This window comes from Neltuma alba, unplaced genomic scaffold (genome assembly GCF_004799145.2).
Source record: "Neltuma alba isolate B1F8T4 unplaced genomic scaffold, ASM479914v2 tig00011214_pilon, whole genome shotgun sequence".
In the NCBI taxonomy this organism is placed as follows: domain Eukaryota; kingdom Viridiplantae; phylum Streptophyta; class Magnoliopsida; order Fabales; family Fabaceae; genus Neltuma; species Neltuma alba.
The window spans coordinates 265,590-289,753 of NW_021635938.1; the positions used below are offsets into that span (position 1 = coordinate 265,590).

The 24,164-nt window shown below is 31.9% G+C and overlaps 2 protein-coding genes across 3 annotated transcripts; both read right to left on the reverse strand.

The window, feature by feature from the left end:
- Positions 1 to 957: 957 nt before the first annotated feature.
- On the reverse strand, positions 958 to 22,943 carry LOC114762363 (putative anthocyanidin reductase). The gene is made up of 7 exons (XM_028951831.1): positions 22,933 to 22,943; positions 5,479 to 5,743; positions 3,895 to 4,068; positions 2,603 to 2,820; positions 2,282 to 2,441; positions 1,515 to 1,725; positions 958 to 1,285 (listed from the first exon to the last, which is right to left on the reverse strand). The coding sequence occupies exons 2-7, from the start codon at positions 5,711 to 5,713 to the stop codon at positions 1,129 to 1,131; spliced, it is 1,155 nt and encodes a 384-aa protein (XP_028807664.1). The 5' UTR covers positions 5,714 to 5,743; positions 22,933 to 22,943; the 3' UTR covers positions 958 to 1,128.
- On the reverse strand, positions 14,133 to 18,597 carry LOC114762362 (calcium/calmodulin-regulated receptor-like kinase 1). Of its 2 annotated transcripts, none has more exons than XM_028951829.1 (8): positions 18,377 to 18,597; positions 17,224 to 17,595; positions 16,601 to 16,754; positions 16,347 to 16,473; positions 15,591 to 15,676; positions 15,430 to 15,501; positions 15,140 to 15,340; positions 14,133 to 14,628 (listed from the first exon to the last, which is right to left on the reverse strand). In XM_028951829.1, the coding sequence occupies exons 2-8, from the start codon at positions 17,535 to 17,537 to the stop codon at positions 14,290 to 14,292; spliced, it is 1,293 nt and encodes a 430-aa protein (XP_028807662.1). In that variant the 5' UTR covers positions 17,538 to 17,595; positions 18,377 to 18,597; the 3' UTR covers positions 14,133 to 14,289. The 2 variants fall into 2 exon arrangements, with proteins under 2 accessions (XP_028807662.1, XP_028807663.1); XM_028951830.1 differs by lacking the exon at positions 18,377 to 18,597 and adding an exon at positions 17,985 to 18,071.
- Positions 22,944 to 24,164: the final 1,221 nt, after the last annotated feature.

Here is a 24,164-nt window from a genome sequence, read left to right on the forward strand (position 1 = left end):
AATTAAATGCTTTTTGAATATTAGAATGATTACAAAAAAAAAAAAAAGGACTGCCGTTAGCACGAAATGGTACAATGTGGAGATTAATTACATAGAGATGACAGAAGCAGTGGAAAGAGCTAGGTAGCATTATCGAGAGGTCTGAAGCACATGCCGGTCATAAATGTTTACTAAACCCTCATGAACACAAAACACTTTCTCTGCTCATTTATGACTATACATATATTTGTGTTCAAAACTTGAAGTCTAACCAAGTATTTATGGCAAAATTCAACTTGTCAAGGCATAACGTAACCCAGCTTTCTAATTAGCTACTCCCTCAACAACTACAACTACACACACACACATTCAAAGTTTTGAACCGAGAGCCCTTTAATTCGAGTCATCTCTCTTCCTCTCTCATGTTAATGATTTGATTCTGACTTCACCATTTTCTGATGCATGCCTAATTAAGGACTGTGGAAAAAGAACAGTGAATGTGTTTTAGACGTCACTGATAGATATCTTTAGTTCAGTCTTCCTAATAAATAAGGTTTCCTTCTGCTATAGTACAGCATTACGGCTTACCAACTTGAAGTTTCTCTGTGTTTTCCCTTCCTACTACTAGTTCTTATCCGATATAATCTCTCACACAGCTCACACTAATATTTATTACGGAAGTTGAAATTTCCATTTGAAGAGAGATACACTAACATTTGAAGTGGGACTCGCTTCCCTTTATTTCTCTCATCACTGAATGATAACCACATCATTACAAAGAATTTACATCCTAAAATTTTGCCTATCTTTTATTTATACTATGACAAAGAGCAGTAAGTATATTTATTATACTTATATTGTGGATCGGAGGGAGTATGCAATAATTTCTGATTATGCATATTGGCCGCAAACTGTGCTAAAATTTTTCGAAAACCAGGCCCTCCATTTCTCGTGATCATTTAATGATCGCTATGAATCTTGCAACTGCATAGAAAGTAACATATACCAAACATTCAAGAAGGAATGAAGTGGGTTCGGGGAAGATATGGCCACATTTATTGTACTTTGAAAATCTATTCAAAACCTAATATTGAATCTACAAAAGATAATTATGTACAAACAGCTAGCAGGGGTAGAGTAATGTATAATCTACTGGTTTACAGGAGGTAAATAACCATAATCTTGACAGCACAAAATTGCCTGATGAATTATATCCTCAAGGCCATGCTTGTAGCTGAATCCCAAATCTTTTAGCTTCTTTGATGATATCTCAGGAGGAACTTCGTTATCACTTTTATCACTAATTCTGCAGATGTATATTTAGGAAATAAAATGACATAAACAAAACAAAGCTTCATATGGAAATAAAAGATCAGTAAAATAACAACTTGGTCCATGAAGTAGCTTTAGTGTCTGGTTTCCAGAAAATATCAAACTCCTCGCAAGTTAATAAATCAGGTCTTCAGGTACTTGATAATTTTGGAGACTAAAGTGTTAGTTAGTCTAAAGCTGTTTTAAGAAGGGAATATAGTTACCTCTGCATATTTGAACAAGGATGCTTTTGGAAGAGAAGATGACATAACTTGGACAGTGAACAACTTTGGCTGCAGCAGATGTATCTGCCTTCTGCTTTGGTATGCTCCATTAGAAATATGTGGGCACTGCATATATCTTCAATGTGAACTACACCTAATGACCCCATTCTTGAATTTACAGCGGATAATATCTTGAAGAACTCAGTTTCACCTACACGGTAATATGTTGTGTGTGTGTGTGTATGCATATCAGTCAGAACTTCAGGTAAGACAAGTCTCATACCAAGATATACTTCATTTTACACAGGTCATATAAAGTTGGGATGGCTATTCATGAGATCAATGTTCGGGAGTTCAACAAAAGTTGCACCATGTAGGACACCTGTATTAGACACAAAAGCGATTGTTCTCATTGGACATGGACATCTTCATGTTTCATTGTCCTGTGTTGTCGTCTGTGGACCACATGTAGTGTCTGTGCGTTTGTCGGTGTCATTTCTTCCCGACAGATTTTGTTTAGAACAATTCACGAACAAACATGGAAAAGGCCACTACATTCCTAAGTATTTAAGATCACTGTTACAAATAAGTAGTTTTCCCATTAAATTTTTTGGGATTGTTCGAAGACTATGTCTAAGGTGTGACTAGTTATATCAAAAGCTTCAGCTATTAATAATTGTAAGCTTAGAAATGATCCATATCACGCAGACCCTAAAATTCAGTGAGACATCTTCAGGATTAAACATGAGGATTGGTAGCCAGATTACCTGTTATTGGTGATAGAATAACTTTGACACTTGATGGTACAGATGCAGTAAAGAAAGGGCCTGCAACAGTAGTAGTTATGACTGATACAAGATCAATGCCATTCTCTTGTGCAAACTTAAATGCTGCTTCTTCTGTTAAAAGCTTTGAAAGTGCATAAACCTGCCAAATCAAGATTCAGCTTTTATATATATGTAACAATTACTTAATTAATGTACGAATAATGGAGATGTTAGAGATTCATGTTTGAAATATATTTCCTTGTGACGTTTTTTTGGATTGTACAATGTAAGAGAGGGGAAGAGGAAGCAACTATGAATTACCCATCCAGTGGCTTTAGAGTTCCATACTTGGTCGACCTGAATCTGACAGGACTCATCAACCATGGGCTTGTACTTGCCATTGCTTTCTTTGGCAGTGATGGTACTAATGGAAGATGTAAAAACCACCCTTTTCACAGTTTTAGACTTTAAGCAGGATTTCAGAAGGCTGATGGTTCCTTTGATTGCTGGATCAAGTATGTTTGCTTCAACATAGGCTTCTGCAAAGTCAACCTCAGGGTTTAAGGTCTTCAGCAAAGGGATTTTTTTAAAAAAAATTATGGAGTTCGGTATTTATGCAATCCATTTACAAAGATCAGACCACCTCGTAGGAAATCATGCGCAATGCAAGCGACAAAATTTCTCTTCACCAGCCAAGTGACTTGCTACTAAATTATATACTACCTCCGGTCCTAATTATAAGAGCTAGTTGATTAATTTGAAAAGATTAAGAAAAGAAGTTAAGTTAGTTATTTACAATAAATATGTGTTGTCTTTCCTAAAATATCGTTACTAATCAAGTGTATTGGCTATAACTATCATTATTAGAAAGACTACCTTAGAAAAGAATGCATAAGTATAAGAAACAAAGTGAATTATGGTTTTATATTTAGGACCAAAATAAAAATCAAACAAGATTCTATATTAAGGACCGGGGGTAGTATACTTTTGATTATAATTATAAGATCTCGACTATAAACAAAGTATTATAATTACAACCAGAGATAGTGTGCATGTGTATATACATGTATAAACATATAGAAAGAGAGATGGTTGATGGGTTTAAGTTCATGAACACCCCATTTAGTCCATTTATGGAGCAGGTTTAGAATATGTGAATTTGGTCCGGCTACAACGAGGGTGTTTGGACACCATAAACACTTTTCCGTAAATTGAGATAAACTCCTTCATATATTTACTTCGTATACCGTAAAAATATTTTTAAAACTATGATTTTAATCCTATCCAAACATCTCCTAAAACGCACGAACTGGCTCATTTAGATGATAACGGGTGACTCTGAGGACTTTTTTCTTTTCCAAGCCCATGTATTTTGGACAAAGGCCTATCTGATTGTGTTCATTTATTAAATTATAAATAAAAAAGTTATAGAAATTTTTGATCTTAGAATTAATCCAAAAATATATATATTCTACTAAATCAGACAGATTTTCTTTTTATTCTATAAATCAATGCAAACTTTTCTCTGAAAAAAAGAGCAATGCGCTTAGTTTTTTTTTTTTCCCCCGTAATTGAGTTAATGCAACAAAAGATGGCATTAATTAATTAATTACCAAGATCATGATGCTGATCGTCTGGGACATGGAATTGCATGGAAGCAGCAGCATGGAAGACGCCATCACAGCCGTTGACGGCCTCATCATAGCTTCCATCTTCGTCCAAATCTGCTCTGAACAGTCTCAGCCGTTCACTCGCCGTCCACAGCGACACTAGGTGCATTGACTTTGCTGTCCTCCACATTCATTCAATTCCCCGTTAAATCCAAATTTAAGTCAGACATTCTAGTTTGGGAGGTCGTTCCAAAAATGGAATGAACTTGGCACAAAAAAAAAAAAAGGTGAAGAACCCACTAGAAGAAGTGATTCACTAGTGCATTTTGGATTTGGATGTGAGGTCGCTTCTTGTCTCCCTTGTCTTCATTAATTCCCCCAATTTTTTGTTTCTTCCTTTGCATTATTATTCAATTTTTGAAAGTCAAAATATTTTCTATGAATATATTTAGATATGATGAGGCCTCGCACGTGTTGGGTATACAAGAGAACATCCTAGAAAACGAGAAATTCGCCTGAATTAATTTAAAATTATAAAAAAAACACATATAAATTTGCTTAATATCACATTTTAACTCTGAGACAGTTATAAGGGTATCAGTCCTACTTTTATGTTTTTCTCCCATCTTAAATATAATTAAGAATTAGTAGATAAGTTTATTTTAGCCATAAATGTAAGATTTCGATTCATTATCTGTCTAGTTTATAATTTTTTTCTCAAATTTTTCTTATTGATTAGACATATTAGGTGAGTTTTAACATCAAGGAAATGATTTAAAATGCATATAATTAAAAGCAGTATTTTAGAGATCCATCCAAATTAAATTAATTATCTACCTTCAATATTTAGAATGATGAATTATTTTATTTTTAAAACAAATAAACTTAATTTGATATGAGGATCGGATCACCTCATGATTGATTTAATTCATAACATGAATTCAAAATTAGAAATCACATTATTTTTTACTATGTGAACAATGGGGTTTTTAATAGCCTGTGCGTGTGTGTTTATGTTATTACTGTGTACCTGCTTCTCCCTTCGCTGTCACCCCATTTCTAAGCCAACATCAAAACTATAGAGACTCACTCAATGCTTGTTTTTAAACTCTTTTTGGCCACAAGAGACAACCTCAATAATACAGACTGTGCAGTGCAGAGATCCTCCTTATTATTGATTATTTCAAAAATACATGGTGGGTTTAATTTACCTTTTCCAGCTTCAGAGATTCTCTCATATTATCAGAGAAAACCCAGCATTATCTCACATCTTAATTTTGCCAATGCAAATCAAGAGATAGGCAAACTCTCAGCAATTATCAGTATCTGATCAAACTGCCTCAGCAAATAGAAATCACAAAGAAGAACCCAAAACTTGGAAAAACCAGTGCAGTACTCAATTGCAGATCATTAATTTTTAGGTCTTCTCATTCTAATCAGTCAGCGAATGGTAGTTCATTAAGACACAATCATTTTTACATATGGAAGTAGCTAGCTAGTTCACACCCCAGAACATAAAAGAAGCAAAAGAAAGAGAGATTATTATGCAGTTAGGAGTACTATGCAGAAAGAGAAGAGAAAACAAACCAGGATCTCTAACAGTTGCATGAACGAAGCAGCCTCGTTCAAGAAGAGACTCGACCAGCCATGATCCGATATATCCTGTGGCTCCTGTTACGCAGTATCTTCTTCCTCTTTCTTCTTTCTCCTTCTTATCCATCTCTCTCCTTTCACTCTCTTCTTCCTCCTCCTCCTCTGATAACTCCCTTTGACGCGGAGCTCTCTCTTTCTTTGGGAAGCTAGGTGCCTGGCACAACTTCATAGGGTGTTAGTTTTTTAATGCCTTGATTCTCTCTTGGTTATGCCTACACACGCTTCATTTGGTGTCATTATTCACTGTATTAATTATTCTTTAGGGTGTGTTTGGTTGGAGGGGAGGGAAAATGAGCCCCTCCCCTCATTTGGTTAAAAATTTTGGAGGGGAGGGGAGCTAAAATGTCCCCTCCCCTCCCTCCCCCATTTTGGCTCCCCTCCAAATTGGGGGTTTTTGGAGGGAGCCAAAATTTTGGACCATTATGCCCTTATGGCTTTTTTAATATTCCACTTCTACTCATAAAATATATTATTATAATATTTATTTCAAATAAAAATATATTATCCTAAGTAAAAAAATAAAAAATATATACATTATTATAATTAAAAATATATTGTAAAAATTATTTAAAAATAAAAAATATTTAACTAAAAAATTATAATATTATAAAATTAATTGTTTTTTATAAATATATTATTTATTAAATATATTTTAAGCTGGAAAAAAAGATAGCCTAAAGAAAATAAAATTTCATTTTTCTTATAGCATATAAATTTGTTAATTTGATTATTTTAAATATATTATTATATTAATTAGAATAAAAAATTACTATACCAATTTTTAATACACATATTAACATGATAAGACTGAATTTTTATTAAATTATATAATTAAATTAAGATGTAAATTAATTTATATAATATATCAATAAAAAACATAACTAATATGTAAGGGTAAAATGGTAAATTGACTATTACTATCCCTCCCCTCCCCTCCTTGAACCAAACAAGGGATCATTAAATGCCCTCCCCTCCCCTCCTTTTTAATCAAACCAAACAAGAGGAGGATGAAACCTCCCCTCCCCTACCCCTCCCTCCCTCCCCTCCCCTCCCCTCCCCTCCCCTCAAACCAAACAGGCCCTAAGCCTCTACCACGGGACTTGATAGCTGCAGCAATAGTAAATCAATACTATCTCATTTCTTAATATAATACCTAATTCAATCATTTAAAAAAATTAATTAAGTTATAATAAATATGTATTGACTTTTCTAAAATAGTCTTATTAATTATATGTACTATCTCTAGTCATGATTATAAAACCTCATTTGTAGTTTACAAACAAGGTTTTATAATTAGGACCGAATGTAATATTAACTAAAATTACTATTTGATAGAATTTTTAATATATACAACTAGTATAAGAACTACTTAGAAAAAAATAGATAAATATGAAAGATAAAGTAGACTAGAGTCTTATATTTAGTATCAAATTAAAAATGAAACCAGCTCTGATATTAAAAACCAGAGGTAGTATTATTGGTATGACTGCTTTAATTTATAGGAAAATGTTGAAATAAATCGTCATTAAATGCAGTCAAAAATCTTAATTATTTTAATATAAGAGTTAATTAGATATTTAATTCAGTCCTAAATATAAGACTCGAGTTTACTTTATTTTCACTGTTTATTCATCATGCTCTCAAGTAATCTATATGATGATTGCATATATTAAGAAGTTTCTGCCGAAAAGTATTTTCTATGTGATTAATAGTAGTATTTTAAGAAAGATCATATTTATTTGTTATAATTATTTTAATATCTGTAAATTAGTGGATGCAATACTAAACCATATTACGGGTGTGTTTGTGTGACCGAGATTTCCAACAAAGCTGCCCCTGTTTTCTGCAAAAAAAGTGGTTTTTCATGTTTTAACCTAAATTAAACATTTTTTTAAGCCACGCATCTATGAGGTCAGAGAGGAGACAAACTAGACACTTCTTTATATGTTTCTGTCTTCAACCCTCTTGAAATAATTAAAAGTATTTTTTTTCAGCTCAAATGTAAATAACAACTGCTCATTGTCCATACATTTATTAAAATATTTTTTTATCCTTATTAAGTTATTATAATTCGGTAAATATAATTAAATTTACAATTATCATGCCAAGCAATTAATAAGAATATTGTTTTTTTATGAAGTTAAATTTTAAATATATTTGATGATCTGAATTATATTATTTAATCCATGTAAAAAATATATATCTATTTAATTTTCAGTACTTAATACTAGCTGTGGTCTAAAATATAAGATCTAACTTATAATGTAAATTACGCTACAAATTAAATCTTATATTTAAAACTGAAAATAATGTAAAAGTTATTTAACTAATATATATTAAAAAAGTTAGATTAATTAATTAATTAATTAAGGAATATGATGCGATCTCCTTAACATTAGATTATATACTACAAATTAGGTGAATTAGTTTAAAAAAATGATAAATATGAAATAAAAGGTGTATTAAAATATTATATACATGATCAAATTTAGTCCCTGATCACCTCACATGAGAAAAGAAACAAAAAAAGAGGTAGTCCTGCATGATTGCCATGTGGTGTTCACGTGTTCAGATATCATGATCTGGCTGTACCTGAAATCACGTGGCATCATCAATGGGAAAAAATAAAATAATAATAACACACGCACACACTGATTAATTTATTAAATTAAAAAAATTGAGAAAAATATAAAGAGTGAGAATGGTGATAGGATTAGGAAAGTGATCCAATACGCCGCATGCAAAATGAACAGGAGCAGGTCGGTCCGAGGCACAGTGAGAGGGAGACACAAATGGGCTGAAGCCCAATGCACCAAAAATTTGGACACACCTTAAATAGTAAATACGGCGCGCGCTCCCTCATCTTCATTCTCAAAATTTTCTAATAATCATAGAAATTATTATTACATATATATATGATATATGTAATTATAGCCAGAAATTAATTTAGGTTAGGATGGCCGTCCTATTTAGGATATATTTGGATAGAAACAAAATCATAGTTTTAGAAATGATTTTACAGTATATGAAATAAATATATAGATGAATTTATCTTAATTTACAGAAAAGTATTTTTTTTTAATTTTAAAAAAGCACTTGTTAATGATATCCAAACACCCTTTATAATGGATTTACCTTTTGTTATTAATTAGTAGTACTTTGGGGAAGATTTGGCTCTGCTATGGTGGAGTAGGAGCATACTCTTTAACAGAAGTTAAAATATATGTGCTATGTTTATATCAAATTTTAATTTTATCTCTTAATTTTATAAGACTTTTTTAGCTGCTGGACTCAACAATGTTAGTTTCATTTAACGAAAAATGTTTATTTAGGTTATGCTTTGTGAGCATCTAATTGCATGGTGGGAGTTAAAAATATACTTTATAAATTTAAGAGATTAAGTTCAAACTTGAGGTAAACTTATATTTTTAGATTCCCCTTAAAAAAAACTAGTTAAGTTAATTATCTATAATAGATAAGTGTTTTCTTTCCTAAAATGTCCTTACTAATCAAATGTATTAACTAGAATTATTATTATTATAAGGACTGTCTGAAAAAAAATAAATAAATATAAGAGGCAGAGTAGATTAAGATTTTACATTTAAGATCAAAATAAAAATCAAATATTCCTCTGGTCCTTAATATAAGACATATTTAATTAATTTGATTAGATTAAGAAAATTAGTTAAGTTAGTTAATTATAATAAAAGTGACACATTTTTCCTAAAACACCATAATCATCTTTCTTAATATCTCATTTCCCTCTTCTACTTGATTATGGTTGAAGGAGTATCTATAGGGGTAATTTAGAGAAAATTGATAAATATGATAAATTGGCCTTATATTTAGGATAAAAATTAACTCAACAATAAGGTCCTATATTAAGGACCGGAAGAGTAAGTTATTATATTAAGTACAAAAAGTAATACTTTTATTTAAAAAAGATGAAGAAGAGATTGGGGAATCTACGTAATTAGGGGTCAATTGTAGATGGCTATGGGAAAGTATAAAATAATACTGGCATGATATGAACCACTGTCATGTATCCAACTCATGCTTGGCGGGATGCGAGCAAGACCAAGCCCTGTACTGTTGACTTCCAACAATATTATTTTTCTACATAAATAAAATAAAAATAAAAATAGTGCGTGTGTTTTGTTTGTGGATTGGAAATAATGATTCTGGGAGCTCCATGGATGATTCTGTGAGCTCCCGTAATGCCTATTCCTTCTCAGAAGCCATGGATTTCATTTTTAAATTCCATTTCTTTGATATTGATCCTGAAGTGTAAGCTAATATTTTAAAGGGAAAATTGAGTATTGATTGAATGTACTTATTTAGAAATTTTATATTTTATTGGCTAATAAAAACTTAAATCTGATTGAGTATAAATTACCTTCAATTATGTGTAGATGACTTCCGTTTTAAAAAATTTTATACATTACATATGATAGAAGAAAAGTTGCATTGGTTGAAACATGAGGAGCCTTAATTTTTTTTGGTTACTAAAATTGGTGCTTTGAACCAAAGTTTTTTTTTTTTTTTAAAATTTATATAAAAATAGATTGTAATTCATTCCATATGTTTTTAATGACAACAAAATATTTGAAAAATGGAAAATGGGCGACTGAATATTAAAAACCAAAAAAACAATTGGAATTATAATAAAACTATGCAGTAAGAATTTTGGAATTTAAATGGTCATCGGGAAGGGAATAATTAGCTACATAAAGAAATATTATCATTATTTTAACTTCATAATCGAAATAATGGGGAAGCATAAACTAAGATGAGCGTGCCCTATAATTTTTTTTTTATATAGAAATAGGATAAAGGGTTGACCACCTTCGTGGAACTTTTATACAAATGAAATGGTTCGCCCGTAGCCTGCGTCTCACGTCACATGAAAATAAATTACCAATTTTTATACTTTTTTATTAGAAGGACTTAAGGACAAATAGACAAAATAGATTTTACTTTCTTTTTTTTTTCAACCTGAGATGTGTGGCTGCAAAAGCACGAAGCTACCAAGGCTTCATCTCTCCATTGTTAGATTATTATTTTTTTAATATTTTATAAAACGATAGATCTGTAAAATATTAATAATACAAGAAATTGTGACATATTATTGTGTTTTTTTATACCAGATGTACGCTTTTATTTTTCATCTCTGCAAACATATTAAATGTAATCAATTTACAGTTATTTAAGATCCAGAATTTGTTGAATGTATCTCATCATTCTGATACTTTTGTCTAATTTGGCGGGATTAACTCCCAAAAACTGAATGAACTCGAAATTCTTTTTTAACAAAAGGATAAATTATTAATACTGAGGTCGAATAATCAACTTTTGAAGATGATGCTTAAGCGACAAGTTCGTTTAAAAGTAACGGTCACTTTGGTATGGATGATTTGGAGTGGAGGGGAGAGAGGAAGAGGGATTTTAATTATTTTTTTTGCTTGGCAATATAATAAAAATTTTAAGAGAGAAGGATAATATTTTGATTTGTATTAACTAATATGCCTATATTATTTTCTAATAATCTCATGTTACCCTTCACCGCCGAATTGTATATGATTTGATATATTTATGGATTCAATCATGCCTCTCTTCCCTCATATATTAAATATTATTTATAATTGTATTTTATTAATTATTCAATCAAGTTTGTAAAAATCAACTTAAATAATATAAGGGCAAAGTTGTTCATACAAAAATATTTTGCCTCTCCTTCCTTATTAAACCAAATAAGGTAACATTAAAATTCCTCCCCTCCCCTCCTCTTATACTAATTCAAATAAGATAATATTAAAATCCTTCCTTTTTTTTTATTAAAATCCCTCTCCTCCTATCCCTTCTATCAAGGCAAACCTATCGTAAGGGTTCGGTTAGATGCTAGTATTTCTCAGCCTAATTTTTTTTTTTGGGTACACTTTCTCGGCCTAATTTTTCTTTTTCTGCCAGGAATGTATTTTGCATTGGACTTTTATAGTTTTATGTTTCTAATTGGGCCAACCCCAAATTCAGTGATACCGAAATTGGGCTTCAACTGAGAGGTCTTATTTTAGGAGTATGCCCAACATCGATTATTTTTACAAAAACAAAAGTTCCAGTAAGAATGACAACAAATTATTCCAGACTTGAATTCTGAAAATATTTATTTTTTTAAATTAAAATTTAATCATAAAAATTATACATCAATTAATGCAGTATATTAAAAATTCCATTTCACGTGGTAATTCTTTTCATAAAAATAATTCATTTTCTATGAAATTCTGCCTAATTTGTAATCCTCCTTTCTTGCGACACAAGCCACAATGGTATGCTCATTTTTATTTGTGAAATTACTGTCATCTAATAAAATCAATCAAAATTAATTACAGGATTACTTCGACAAAAAAGAAATTACAGGATTACGGCTATGTAATTCATATCAATGGTCAACTTAATAAAATTAACAAAGCATAGATAAAATAGAAAACGCATTGAATGTAATTGATAGCATATGAATATAAACCGAATTATAGAGCTTGAGGCACTTAATTGGAACCAAATAATGCGGATTTGAAATCATATGAGGATTCGGCGAACCACAAAGTTTTTTCTTTGGCCAAAATATAAAAAACTCCCCTAAACTTTAAGTTGATTGCACACAACTCCCTTAATATATTGAAGTTTAAAATTAACCTCCTTAACTTTTTATTTTTAAGCCATAAAGCCCCTGCTGTTAGTTTTTCCGTTAATTTGTTAACTAAGATTGCCACATCATATTAGTGAGGATTATGTGGCATTTAACATGAAATAAAATTATATATCCATTGATTAAAATGTAATTCTATCCTTCTTTTTTTGTGATTGTTTATATTTTAACTGCGGAAAGACGTAGTGATTTAGGAGAAGACAGAGGAATCGAAGACCAAGAAGCAAAGTTTGTGATTTCTTCCTCTGATGACATGAACAATTCCAAAGTGAGTACCTTATAATCTTCTTGTTGCATTAGTCATCAACTTCATTTCCAGGTTTGCAAATTTCTCAGAGTATCTCCTCTCTATAAAAAGATGAAACCAAATGCACAACACCAAAAATCACTACTTAGATCCTAAAAAACACCAAATCTCTCTCTCTCTCTCTCTCTCTCTCTTGTTTACCCTTTTCCACATCCATAATTGTGGCCGCGTTGCAACTTTTGTGGTTGATGAAATTTCTTCTTGTATTGATGATTTTGAGATCATTTTCTTCAGTGGGTCATCATTTTCTAAGACAACCTCGCACATCAGGGATTTTGAATTCTTGGCATTAGGGGCAAAAACTACAAACACGAGCTCTTGGGTTTTCATCACTTCGTCTTTCCTAGAATCACTTCGTGTGAAGCTTTCTAGGGCTTGAACTAAAAAACCATAGAGATAAAATTACATTTTGACCAATCTTTCAAGTTGGCAAAATTATTAGCCACATGTGATGCCACATAATTCTCACTATAATATGATGTGGCAGTCTCAGTTATTAAGTTGACGGAAAACTAACAGCAGGGCCTCATGGGTAAAAAAACAAAAAGTTAAGGGAGTTAATTTTAAACTCCAATATGTCAAAGGAGTTATGTGCAATCAGCTTAAAATTCAAGGGAGTTCTTTATATATTAGCCTTTTTCTTTTATATATATGTGTGTGTGTGGATTAATCGTTTTCTTCCTCCATTGAACAGAAACTCCAACAATGGTGAACCCCAAAGTACTTCTACTGGCATCTGTGGCGGGCTTATTCTTCATTCTTACTTCGTCGAGCTCATCTTTCCTGCAATATGCCCATGACCTAAAGCGCAGAATGCTTTGGGTTATACCAATTGCAATTCCGGTGGCATTATACAAACTGGAAATAGTTTCAAAGTTTGTTGGGAAGATCATTGCCAGATTTTCAAAGCCTTCATTTTCTATGCCAAAAGGACTACATGCACGTCAGAAGCTTTCGTCTCTGTCAACACCTCCGGCGCCATGGAATTTAGCCATTCTCATTGCGCTCTATCTCATCATGGCTATTTGCCAGGACAAGGTTCGGACGCAATTTTACATGTAACAGTATTAGAATCACTTTATATCGAAAGTTGACTAAGTCTGTTTTCAAGCGGTTTTCCAAACAACAGAAGCTTTGTCGAGAAATTTTTTGCTCGATCCATCAAGTCAATCCTGTTAGTGGTTAGTTCAGTACTTGAAAGTTGCATGTCTTTCACTAGCTTCTTCTGTTTGTCTTGACATGAGAGATTTATCAATGAATTTGTGGAATTTGTAATGTTCAAGTTTTGATCGTTTCATCTCAATGTGAGAGCTAATTCTAGAGAGCTGCAAAGTTTTACTGTTGAAGTAGCTTGTCTTCTTGTTGCAATGAATCGAGTCTTTCTTTTCTACCTCACACTAAAAAAGATTTATAACATGTTAATTATTAATGAAGTGAAAAACCAGATACTGCAAAAAAAGCATGAAAGGTAACATTCTTTTGTTTTCTTTCTCTTCATTTTCATTCCTGAAAGGTATTAAATGTACAAAAGGCAAAACAATTGAAAAAGGATCAGAGCCAAAAAAGGGGGGGGGGGTTCAAAGAAATACAGGGAATGATGATCAACACAATCATAGAAACCAAACCCTACACCATGTTATATACGGCCACATGACATATATTCAAAAGCAAAACCCAATCATGAAAATGTTAGCTTTTAAAAAGAAAAGAAAGAAGCAAGAGGCAAAACCAACTTCTATACTTCATAGACATCAACTGTACTATCCACTGACTCTTCTCGCCTGTGATCAGTTACAGTAATCTTAGTTTCTGGTTGATCACCATCCATGGAAGCTACTTCATCTGTAGTTGCAGATAAGGCCTTCCTGTGGTGATTCCTGGGGGGCCTTGACTTCAGAATCCGTGTCAGGACTTGCACCATGTCCCTCATCGAGGGGCGTTTCCTCGGGGCACGGTTCACACACTTGTATGCAAGGGCTGCAACCTCATTCAGCTCCTGAACATCAAACTTTCCTTCGAGGCGAGCATCAGCAATTTCCTCCCAACCAGTTTTACCCTCAGTGTTCATTGCTGCCTAATCATCCATCAGTAGTAACATACATTAAGCTCAAAGATGCTTTTACTTCCTTGACCATACGTGATCATTCAACCTCAATATGAAGTTTTCATTACAGTTATCAAATAAGTAAATGGACAAAACTTTGGTGTTCATTAGATGCTTACTATTAGGTTGTTCAGTAGGATTGTGACTAGTTAAGAAACTGTTTTGAAGGAGTAGGGGGTTCGGAATTGACATTTAAGAAATTCACATGTTATGCTTTTATCAAATGAACTAAAAGAAGCCAGCCAAAGAACCCACTTAGGTTTGTAACCAAAGCTGCACATGCACTTGCACAAGTGTTTGTGATCAAATCCTTTAATACGATCATGTTTGTTAAGACAATTTTATAAGAGAGTCACATGTTGTACTTTTATTGAAGAAACTAGTGGCAAATACCTAACAGACTGCACCCAAAACACCAAATACAGTGTCCTTAGGTAGTTTGCAAATACGAGAGAGAGAGAGAGAGAGAGAGAGATCTTACTAACTCAACATATTCCATAAGCCCCTGTTGAGGATTTCTGCTGGCAATAAGTTCAAAAAGCAACACCCCGAAACTGTAGACATCACTTTTTTTAGTGAAAGTGCCAGAAGAGATATACTCAGGGTCAAGATACCCAAAGGTTCCCCTTATAGCTGCATGCTTATCCACCATCTCTTCTCTTGATAGCCCAAAATCCGAAACCTGCTTAATTCAACATTAATTACCACATTAGAATACATAAAGGCTCAGCCATCTAGCATTTGTACATCTTTTATCCATGAATAGCATACCCGAGCTCGCATGGAATGGTCCAGTAGAATATTTGAGGATTTGATATCTCGATGGATCACGGGAGGAACCGCCTGAAGTGATCATGAAGGAAAATTGTAACTAAAAAGCAAACAAACATCAACGAAATAGATTACTGTTGATGACTTGAAAACTTACTTACCCCATCATGAAGATACTCCAAGCCTCTTGCCACATCCAAGGCTATATGAACCCTCAAATCCCAGCTCAGTGCCGTGTTCTCTTCACCTGAATATAGAGACAAAAAAAGTGATTTTAAGTCATTTGTAATTGAATCCATATTCTCTGCAGTCATAGATGTAGTCGGTGAGAGAGACGGAAAGAAAAACTACAAAGAGGGATAGTGGGCCCTATACTCTTACAATGCATGACAGCATAGGCTATGGAGGATCTGATTGGTTTATACTTTTACAAGCAAAACGTGAAGGAAGGAAAGGGAAAATCACAAAGATTGCGTGTGTCAATAATAAAGGTGTAAATTTTCCTACAAGTCTGTAGGAATCCCAGTGAGAATAGGCATCTGAATGAAAATCAGGTTCATAATCCAACATTAAATCTAGATATGGGCAAACAAAACCATGGACTTTTTAAGCCTTTACTCAAATCCCCAATTACCCAATAGTCCAATTACAAACCTAAGTTCCAAAATAATGGTTGTACTGTTGCATAATAAAATATGAAGTAAAAAATCTCCTTATATCACACTATTGCGGCCTTCATTAAGCTGCCAGAAATTGCAGTAAATGCTGAAACAACAGTGCGGATCTTTCAGACATGCATGAAGTCTAAAAAGATACGAAAAATGAGTAATTAGGCTGGTACGTGTTGGCTGCGAATGGAACCAGTGTGGAACATCATCGCTTGAAATTTATCAAGTAAAAAGACAGAGGAAACTTACTATACAAGTGGGAAGCCAAGCTGCCTTTACTCATGTAGACATAAATCAGCATATGCTGACCTTTTTCTGCACAATATCCAATTAAATTCACCAGGTTTCTATGGTGTAACCTCCCCAGTAACATAACCTGATAATAATTTAAAATACCATGAAATGTCAAATCTGATGATTTATTCAAGTGACCCTGTTTGAAAAAAGCTCAACTCAAGAACAGTTTCATGAGCTAGTAAATGATTCACAGTAATTATCTCAACCTCCGTATGGAATTCTTTCTCCCCTTGCTTAGAATTAGTTGCCAGAACTTTAACTGCAACTGTCTCCCCAGTAGACATCTGAGCTTTATAAACAGGACCAAACGCACCTTGTCCTATAAGTGTCGTGAAATTATATGTCGCCTTCTGCAGATCCCTAAAGTGTGAACACAATATTAAACAGTAAGACAAAACAATACATGCAAAATGTAGCCTCTCATCTCTTAAGTTCAACAAATGGTGAACTCTAATACAAGTTACAAATAGTGTTCACTTAAACTATCACATCAATAGACAGAATACCTGATGTCGCAAACCCTAAAAAGTAAAGACCTTATAAATGTACCAGAGGCATATCAAGCATGTGCCAAAGAAACATATTATTTCAAGCACTCACATTTAGATTAACATTAACAAGTTTAATAGTATAATGGTGGAAAGAATAACACATTCTAGCCATCCAACAAGTTTTTCTTCAACACACATAGATCATAAAGCATGCGCATTTTATTTTAATGGATCATATTCCATTCCAATTAAGAAATATATAAGACTTAGTATTATTGTTAAACCTCTACAAACTAGAAGAAAACATGTGACTGAAACTTCTTATGAGAAACACATACCTGTATGAATACTCAGGTATTCCGGATGCTGAAACCATGCTACTCCTCCTAAATCCATCAACCCAGAAGGCTGAACCACTCCTCCCAGACTTTACTGGCGATTCTGGACCTAGTGTTGAGTCTGATAGAATAGTGCAAGAATCAGCACCGTTTGCACGGATGGGTATGGTGGCCGCCCTTCGGGAGGAGCTATTGCCTATTAGTGAACGCTTCCTCTGGTATCTGAAACAGAACAGTGCAGAAATAGCCAAAATCACTCCAATAACCACGCCTATGGAAATTCCAATTATCAGTCCTGTCGACTCGTCTTTCATCTCCTTTTTTGTGACTTTTCTATGCCTTATTGATCATCCAATCCATTGAAGCATACACCTGAGAAGAAGAACATTGACCGCACATCAAATCAACGCTAAATTTCACTACATGGCTTATTAAATTGAATAACAAGTGATAAACTATTTACTATTACTTTGTATTATAAACCAGAGGCATGTACAGATAAAACCAGAACTTGGCATTACCCAGGGAAACAATTGAGCAAATAGGGAAACAATAATACACAAAAGCAACCCATTCTCTTGTGAAGTTCAATCCAACAAAACTTGCAAATTTAGAGACTAAGGAAAGGAAATTTATCTAGAGACTCAGAAAAGAGAAGGTAGGAGGACAAATATGCTAATACCAAGACGGTTCAATCCTCTCCTTCAGCTGAAGCATATTAATATTTACACTTGATCTGTTATCTAATTTTCAAATCTTACCTTGATATAGCTAACACTGGAGACTAAACGATTAGGAGACAGAAAACGAGGAGAGAAAAAAAAAATCTTAGAAGAAAGAGCGAGATCAAATGACCCAAAACAGGTCAACAACTGCTTAACCTCAACTGAGACTAGTACAGGCTTTTGACCAAATGCATCTAACTTGGTATTTTTATTTCTTCTCTTCTCTTTCATTTCACTGAGCTTTTCTTTCTGAGCAAACAAACAAGCGTAATACGCAATGAAATATCCATGTTCACGCAAGCACTCACATGACGAAACAACACACAGAACACACCTTCCTGGAACGTAGCAGACAGATCGAAACATTCACAGCAGTAAAAGTTGACCCATCTGAAACACAATAAAAAGAACTGAAACCAGAAATTTACCAGTTCATTCGAGATGAGAAAAGTTGAAAAAGTAACGCGCTTTCCCAAAGAAGAACTACAAGAAGGTTGAAACCCAGAAACGTACAAGCGAGAAGAAATCATTCACACTCGAATGAGATTACAAGAACAATAACGACAGAAGAGAATCTGAAGGGAAAAAGATGCATCAGCTTGAGGTTTGAGCAGCGCCACAATTGGACCGTAGAGTGAGAGTCATAGGAAATAGGAAAAATACTAAAAACTGCATAGTGCGTTGCAGAGGAATGAGAAAAAAGATGACACGACGATGCTTTTTCATAATTAAAAAAGAATATAATAGAATAAAATTCAAAAACTGACTTTTGACGGTGATTTATTAGACGTCTCATGCGGCTCTTCTATTCAAACCATGGAAAACTAAACTTCACCACATTTTTAATATTTAGATGATTAAATTTTATCAAAATATGTAAAAATGGTAGAAACGTAAAAGTAACATTTTTAATCCTAGAATATATGCAAAATTAAAATAAATAAAATTAGAATAATGTCGTTATTCGCATTATATTGATTGGGATGACCTAAAGTCCTAAGCTGTCCATAATTATGAAAAACCTTTTTCATTGACGTAGTCTTTATAACAAACATGGCAGACTAGATGTCCACCTGTGTTTCACAATATGTACCCAAAAAATTGAAGTAAACGTGTTCATACATTTGTTGGAAGAAAAAATTTAATACTACTTTCAGTCTTAATTATAGAGTCTTATTTGTAGATTATAAATGAGGTTTTATAACAATAACCGGAGGTAGTATTTTCGATTACTTTTACTAATTTTTATAATTTTTTATTTTTGTCAAAATTATTCCAGCTAAACGTCCAATCAAGGAAATAATGTAATAAAGAGTGTAAATTTTTCTAAGAAGAAACTGCATGATGTATATATTGTTGACTTGTTAAAAATTCATATAATTTTACTAAGTCTACATGAATTTTTAAAAGTAAGTTGATAATAAAGAGTCAAACATAATGAAGATGGCTCCTCTTTCTCTTTTTTAGGTAATAACATTCTAATTAGAAATGAAAATTTCAAAAAAAAATTAATTATTTGGGGAGCCGAGGGCTCTTATTGAAAATCTTATTTGTTTGAGAAATCTGATAAATTTTAATTTATAAAAAATATTAGTACTCCAGGAATTTTATATGTACAAAGCAGACATAATCCGATTTAAATTATTTTTAATAGTAAAATTTTTAATTGGATCTTTTTAAAAAAGTTTTAAACATAATCTTTGTTGCAGGGTTTTTTCCTTGCAAAATTTGTTAATATACTCTTTTGATGTTTAATATAAAAACTAATTAACTAATTTAAATAGATTAAATATATTAATAAAATTAGTTAATATGATTTTTTTAAATACTCACATTAAATTAGACACGTGGGTCCTTTCCAGTATTCGTGCAGGTGAGCTTGATGATTATTTGGGCCATTGCACTGCTGCTGTCCTCTATAGTCTGCACCTCTTGATTGTTTTTCCTTTTTAATGATTTTTTTCCCTAAAAAAATTACTATGTATTCTATTTTTTCCTTATGTTTTAAATTTCATCATATGTATAAAAAATATCTTAGTGATAAAAAAAACTCCTCTTTCATATATACAATAAGAGAAATAATTTAGAATATAAATTATAAATTAAAAAAAAGTAAACTGAAACTTTATATTCAGTATCAAAATAATTTCATGAACTAAGATACTATTTAGGACATGTAGTGAGTTTAATGACAATAATTTTATTTTCTAACACAGGGGAGGAAGAAAAATAGAGAAGTGGTGATTTGAAGCCGCACAAAAAAAAGGAAAAAAAAGGAAAAAGGAAAAGTTGAAGGAGATATGGATGAACGAAGAAGCTGCTAGTTGACATAACAAGTTAACTGGATTTATGAAAAAAAAAGTGAGAAGTAGAAGAGGCTGAACAGCCAACCTAACACACCTAAATGACCAAATTTTGATTTGATATAAAGTGTGACAAAGTTAAGAATTTAAGCAACAAAACCTCATTAATTCTGGAATATCAACCCCACCTCTTAAATTAATTAGCTTCATGAATCAGTCTTTTTTTAAAATAATAAATTCATTTTTTTCGCATCAAACTAATAATTTTCATTTAATGTAGGATTTGAATCATGGTCCATCACGCTTTTACAAATTGAACCAAGAGTTCGTATTTGAATTTAATTTAAATTAATATAATCAACATTACATTGATTTAAACATAAAAACACAATCTTTGTATTTGAATTTATCTTAATATCATACCAACAATTGGGTTGATCAGGATTGAGATCAATCTAATTGTCGAGAGTCACGTCATTAGAACTTAGAAGATAAAGATCAAACATAAACACAAAAATATTCCAGTTCTTCTTTTATGTGTATATCTTTAATTGAGCTTAATTTTGTTTATATTAATTTTCTTACAAATGTCAATAATCTCTTTCAAAACCAATTATTAAACAGTTTCATTTTTTTAAATTATTTTTGTGATGCTGTAGAGGTCAAACTTGTCATCGATTGTGCTTATACTGTATGTAAGTGCTTGGTTGGCTGTTCTCAACTCTGAAATATATGTATATATATGTTCCGAAAAATAAATAAATAAATAAATAAAAAGCCCTAGAATAGCAAGCATCTGATTCTAGATGGACATGTTCAAATGATCAATCCATATTAATTTAATATACTATAATAAGATTCAGTAAATTAAATTCAAACAAAAATTCTCTTAACAACCCCACGCTTTATATATAAAATATTTTTTTAATTGAGGAACGTAGGAGATCATTTGTTTGAAGACTGTATGCATTTTCAATGAGACACGTACCTACCTACTTCCCATGATGCAATGGCAGTAGGTGGTGACACACACGTCTTATTATCATTGAATTATCCATTATATCATCTCCTATTAAAAAATTACATCATATATTTGTATAAAAAACATTATTAGTGCACATTATTACCAAGCATATGTATTTTTTTACTAGAGGCAATCTACATATAAACATAAATACAGTTAGAATTATAACATCTTGATTAATAGTAATTTAAGAAATAAGCAACATGTTTTAAAAAAAAATTGAGAGGGAGAACGCGTCCGAGAAGTATGCATGGAATAAATGAGTGGGAGTTGGCTGACTATTGTATAAGTATGTGGATTCATTACAAGTAATTTTGTAATTTAATGACATAAAAGCTTTGTTATCAGTGAGGGTCACGGGTTTAGTCCTGTTTGTAATATCAATATGTGGTGTGTGACATTCTAACCAAAGAAAAAAAGAGTTGTGTGTAATATTTTTTTTCTTGTTATAGGTTTGTATACAATATGCTCTTCCGATCCTAAATACAAGACCTTTATACTGTGTGTATAAAAGTTTTATATTTAAAACCAGAAGAGTATTATAAACTATTATATTAAAGACCGGAGGTAGTATTTTTTCTTCTTCTTGCTATAGGCTTGATGGTGGGCACGTACGTATAGCTTGAATCCAAAGGTTCAAACATATTCACTCTTATTATGATGGTGGTGGTCTTGGCATTGATAAAGGAGGGAAGCATGTGTGAATTCGCAGTTTGACATGATGCCATCTTCCTCCCCATTTCATTTCCACACGTGCTCTCATGTGCTTTTCTTACATGTACATACAGACACACATATATGTATATATGTTACTTATAGGAATAAAGCAGGGATGCTTGCCCTTCATGTTACCAAAATTTATTTTAAAAATTAAAGAAGGAATTGGGAAGGAGGGTCAATATATTTTGCCCGTACACTAAATTGGGCCTCACTCTTATTTTACCTCTTCTGAGCCTCATCAATGCAACATAATCTGGCCCATTTTGATTTCTTTCACCAGCCCATAAAACAAAAACCCTGTTTGTTATGTGTCTTTTTCATTTATTTCTCTCTCTCTCTCTCTAAGAATATACTATTATTGATCCTTAGTATAAAAACTAATTGAATGGTTTGAGTAGATTAAAAAATTACTTAAATTAGTTATTTGTAATAAATAGGTGTTGTCTTTTTAAAAATATTCTTACTGATCAAGTGTATTGGTTAGAACTATTATTATTACAAGGATTATTTTGAAAAATAAATAAATAAATATAAGAAACAAAGTGAATTTAGGTATTATATTTAGGATTGAAATAAAATTCAATAGAATTTTTATATTAAGAATCAGAGGTAGTAATTACTAAAAAAATAAAATTAGAGGAGCATAGGTTTTACTGTATTTGGATTTTAATATAAGATCTAGTTGAATAGTTTGGAGAGATTAAGAAAATTATTAAATTACTTGATTATAACATATATTATATGATTTCTTTGAAATATGTTTGTGGATCATTAAATTATGTATCAATTCATAAATAAGAGAAATTAACTTGAAGAAAAATAATACATATAAATAGTTTAAAGTAATTTAGTAATCTTTTTAATATTTTCAAATTAGTTAATTAGGTCTCTTATTAAAGATAAAAGATAGTATCATTAAAATTTTCATTTATGGGACTTTTTGATAATTCTTCCTTCCTCTCTTAAAACAGCTTGAAATAAGTGAATGATAATATAATATAGTATATTCAATTATTCATAAATCACCCTTCTATGTAAAGACCTAGATTCAAATCTTGAATAAAAAATATTACATATATGACTATGAAATACTAAAAAAAAACAAAGATTTTTTTTACCAGCATGTATGAGCTATTACCTCTTGTCCTTAATATAATAGTTTGTTTGAATTTTATTTTGATTATAAATATAAGATCCCAATTCACTTTGTCTTTCATATTTATCTATTTCCTGTTAAGGTAATTTTTATAATAATAGTAGTTATAACTAATACATTTAAGTAAAAATATTTTTAAAAAATATTTATTTATTATAAATAATTAACTTAATTATTTTTTTAATCTATCTAAATTGCATTAAACCGGCGAGTCTGTTGACGCCGCCAACCCCACGCGCCAGAGCCTCGATGCTCAGGGACGTGACCGAGTGACTCCCACTGAATGTGCCCAAGTGCACACCGATTCGTACAGGGCCCTTCTCTCACTTTCCCGTCACGCCCCTCCCTTCCCATCCAATCTAGTTGAGACACGTCACCAAAAACAGAATCCTCATTGGCTGCTTCATCACTACCGCGGCGTTGGCGGAGTCGAGAGGCTTGCCTGTTTAATATAGAAAATCTCCCCCCGTTACAAAAAAATAATAAAGTAACAATATTTTTAATATAAGATTTAATTAACTAATTTAAATAGATTAAAAATATTAATTTAATTAGTTAATATGGTATTTTTTTTAAAAAACCTTAAATATTTTTCTTATTTCACACATTTCTCCTCCTATTTGATTATTATTGGGAGAATATTAACATTGTTAATTTGAAAAAAAAATTAATAAACTAATAAAATAAGCCTTATATATGGGATGAATATTAATTTTTAATTAAATGCTACATTAAGGACCAGAGGAGTATTAATCATGAACTAATATTTGCTTACCTTCTTATACGAGTATTGAATTTATTTTGATGTACGAAACCCCTTTGTTGCGAAAGGGTTGGTTTATAAATTGGCAAACAATAATCATATTATGTGATTAACGTTACTTGGCCCCTAAAAATTTTTTTCGTCATTCATAAGAAATCAGTGTTTAATATAATAGTTACTTAGACATTCGGTTTGATTCTAAGTATACAATTTCAATTAACTTTGTCAGTCATTTTTGAATTATTTTTCT

Coding starts and splice junctions, on each gene's coding strand:
- LOC114762363 (XM_028951831.1), bottom strand. CDS start 5,713: ATGAAGTTGTGCCAGGCACCTAGCTTCCCAAAGAAAGAGAGAGCTCCG. Junction 2,821..3,894: donor CGATCAGCATCATGATCTTG/GTAATTAATTAA, acceptor TTGACTTTGCAG/AAGCCTATGTTGAAGCAAAC. Junction 2,442..2,602: donor ACTCTAAAGCCACTGGATGG/GTAATTCATAGT, acceptor TTGATTTGGCAG/GTTTATGCACTTTCAAAGCT.
- LOC114762362 (XM_028951829.1), bottom strand. CDS start 17,537: ATGAAAGACGAGTCGACAGGACTGATAATTGGAATTTCCATAGGCGTG. Junction 16,474..16,600: donor AGAAAGAATTCCATACGGAG/GTTGAGATAATT, acceptor AATTATTATCAG/GTTATGTTACTGGGGAGGTT. Junction 15,341..15,429: donor ACCATTCCATGCGAGCTCGG/GTATGCTATTCA, acceptor TGAATTAAGCAG/GTTTCGGATTTTGGGCTATC.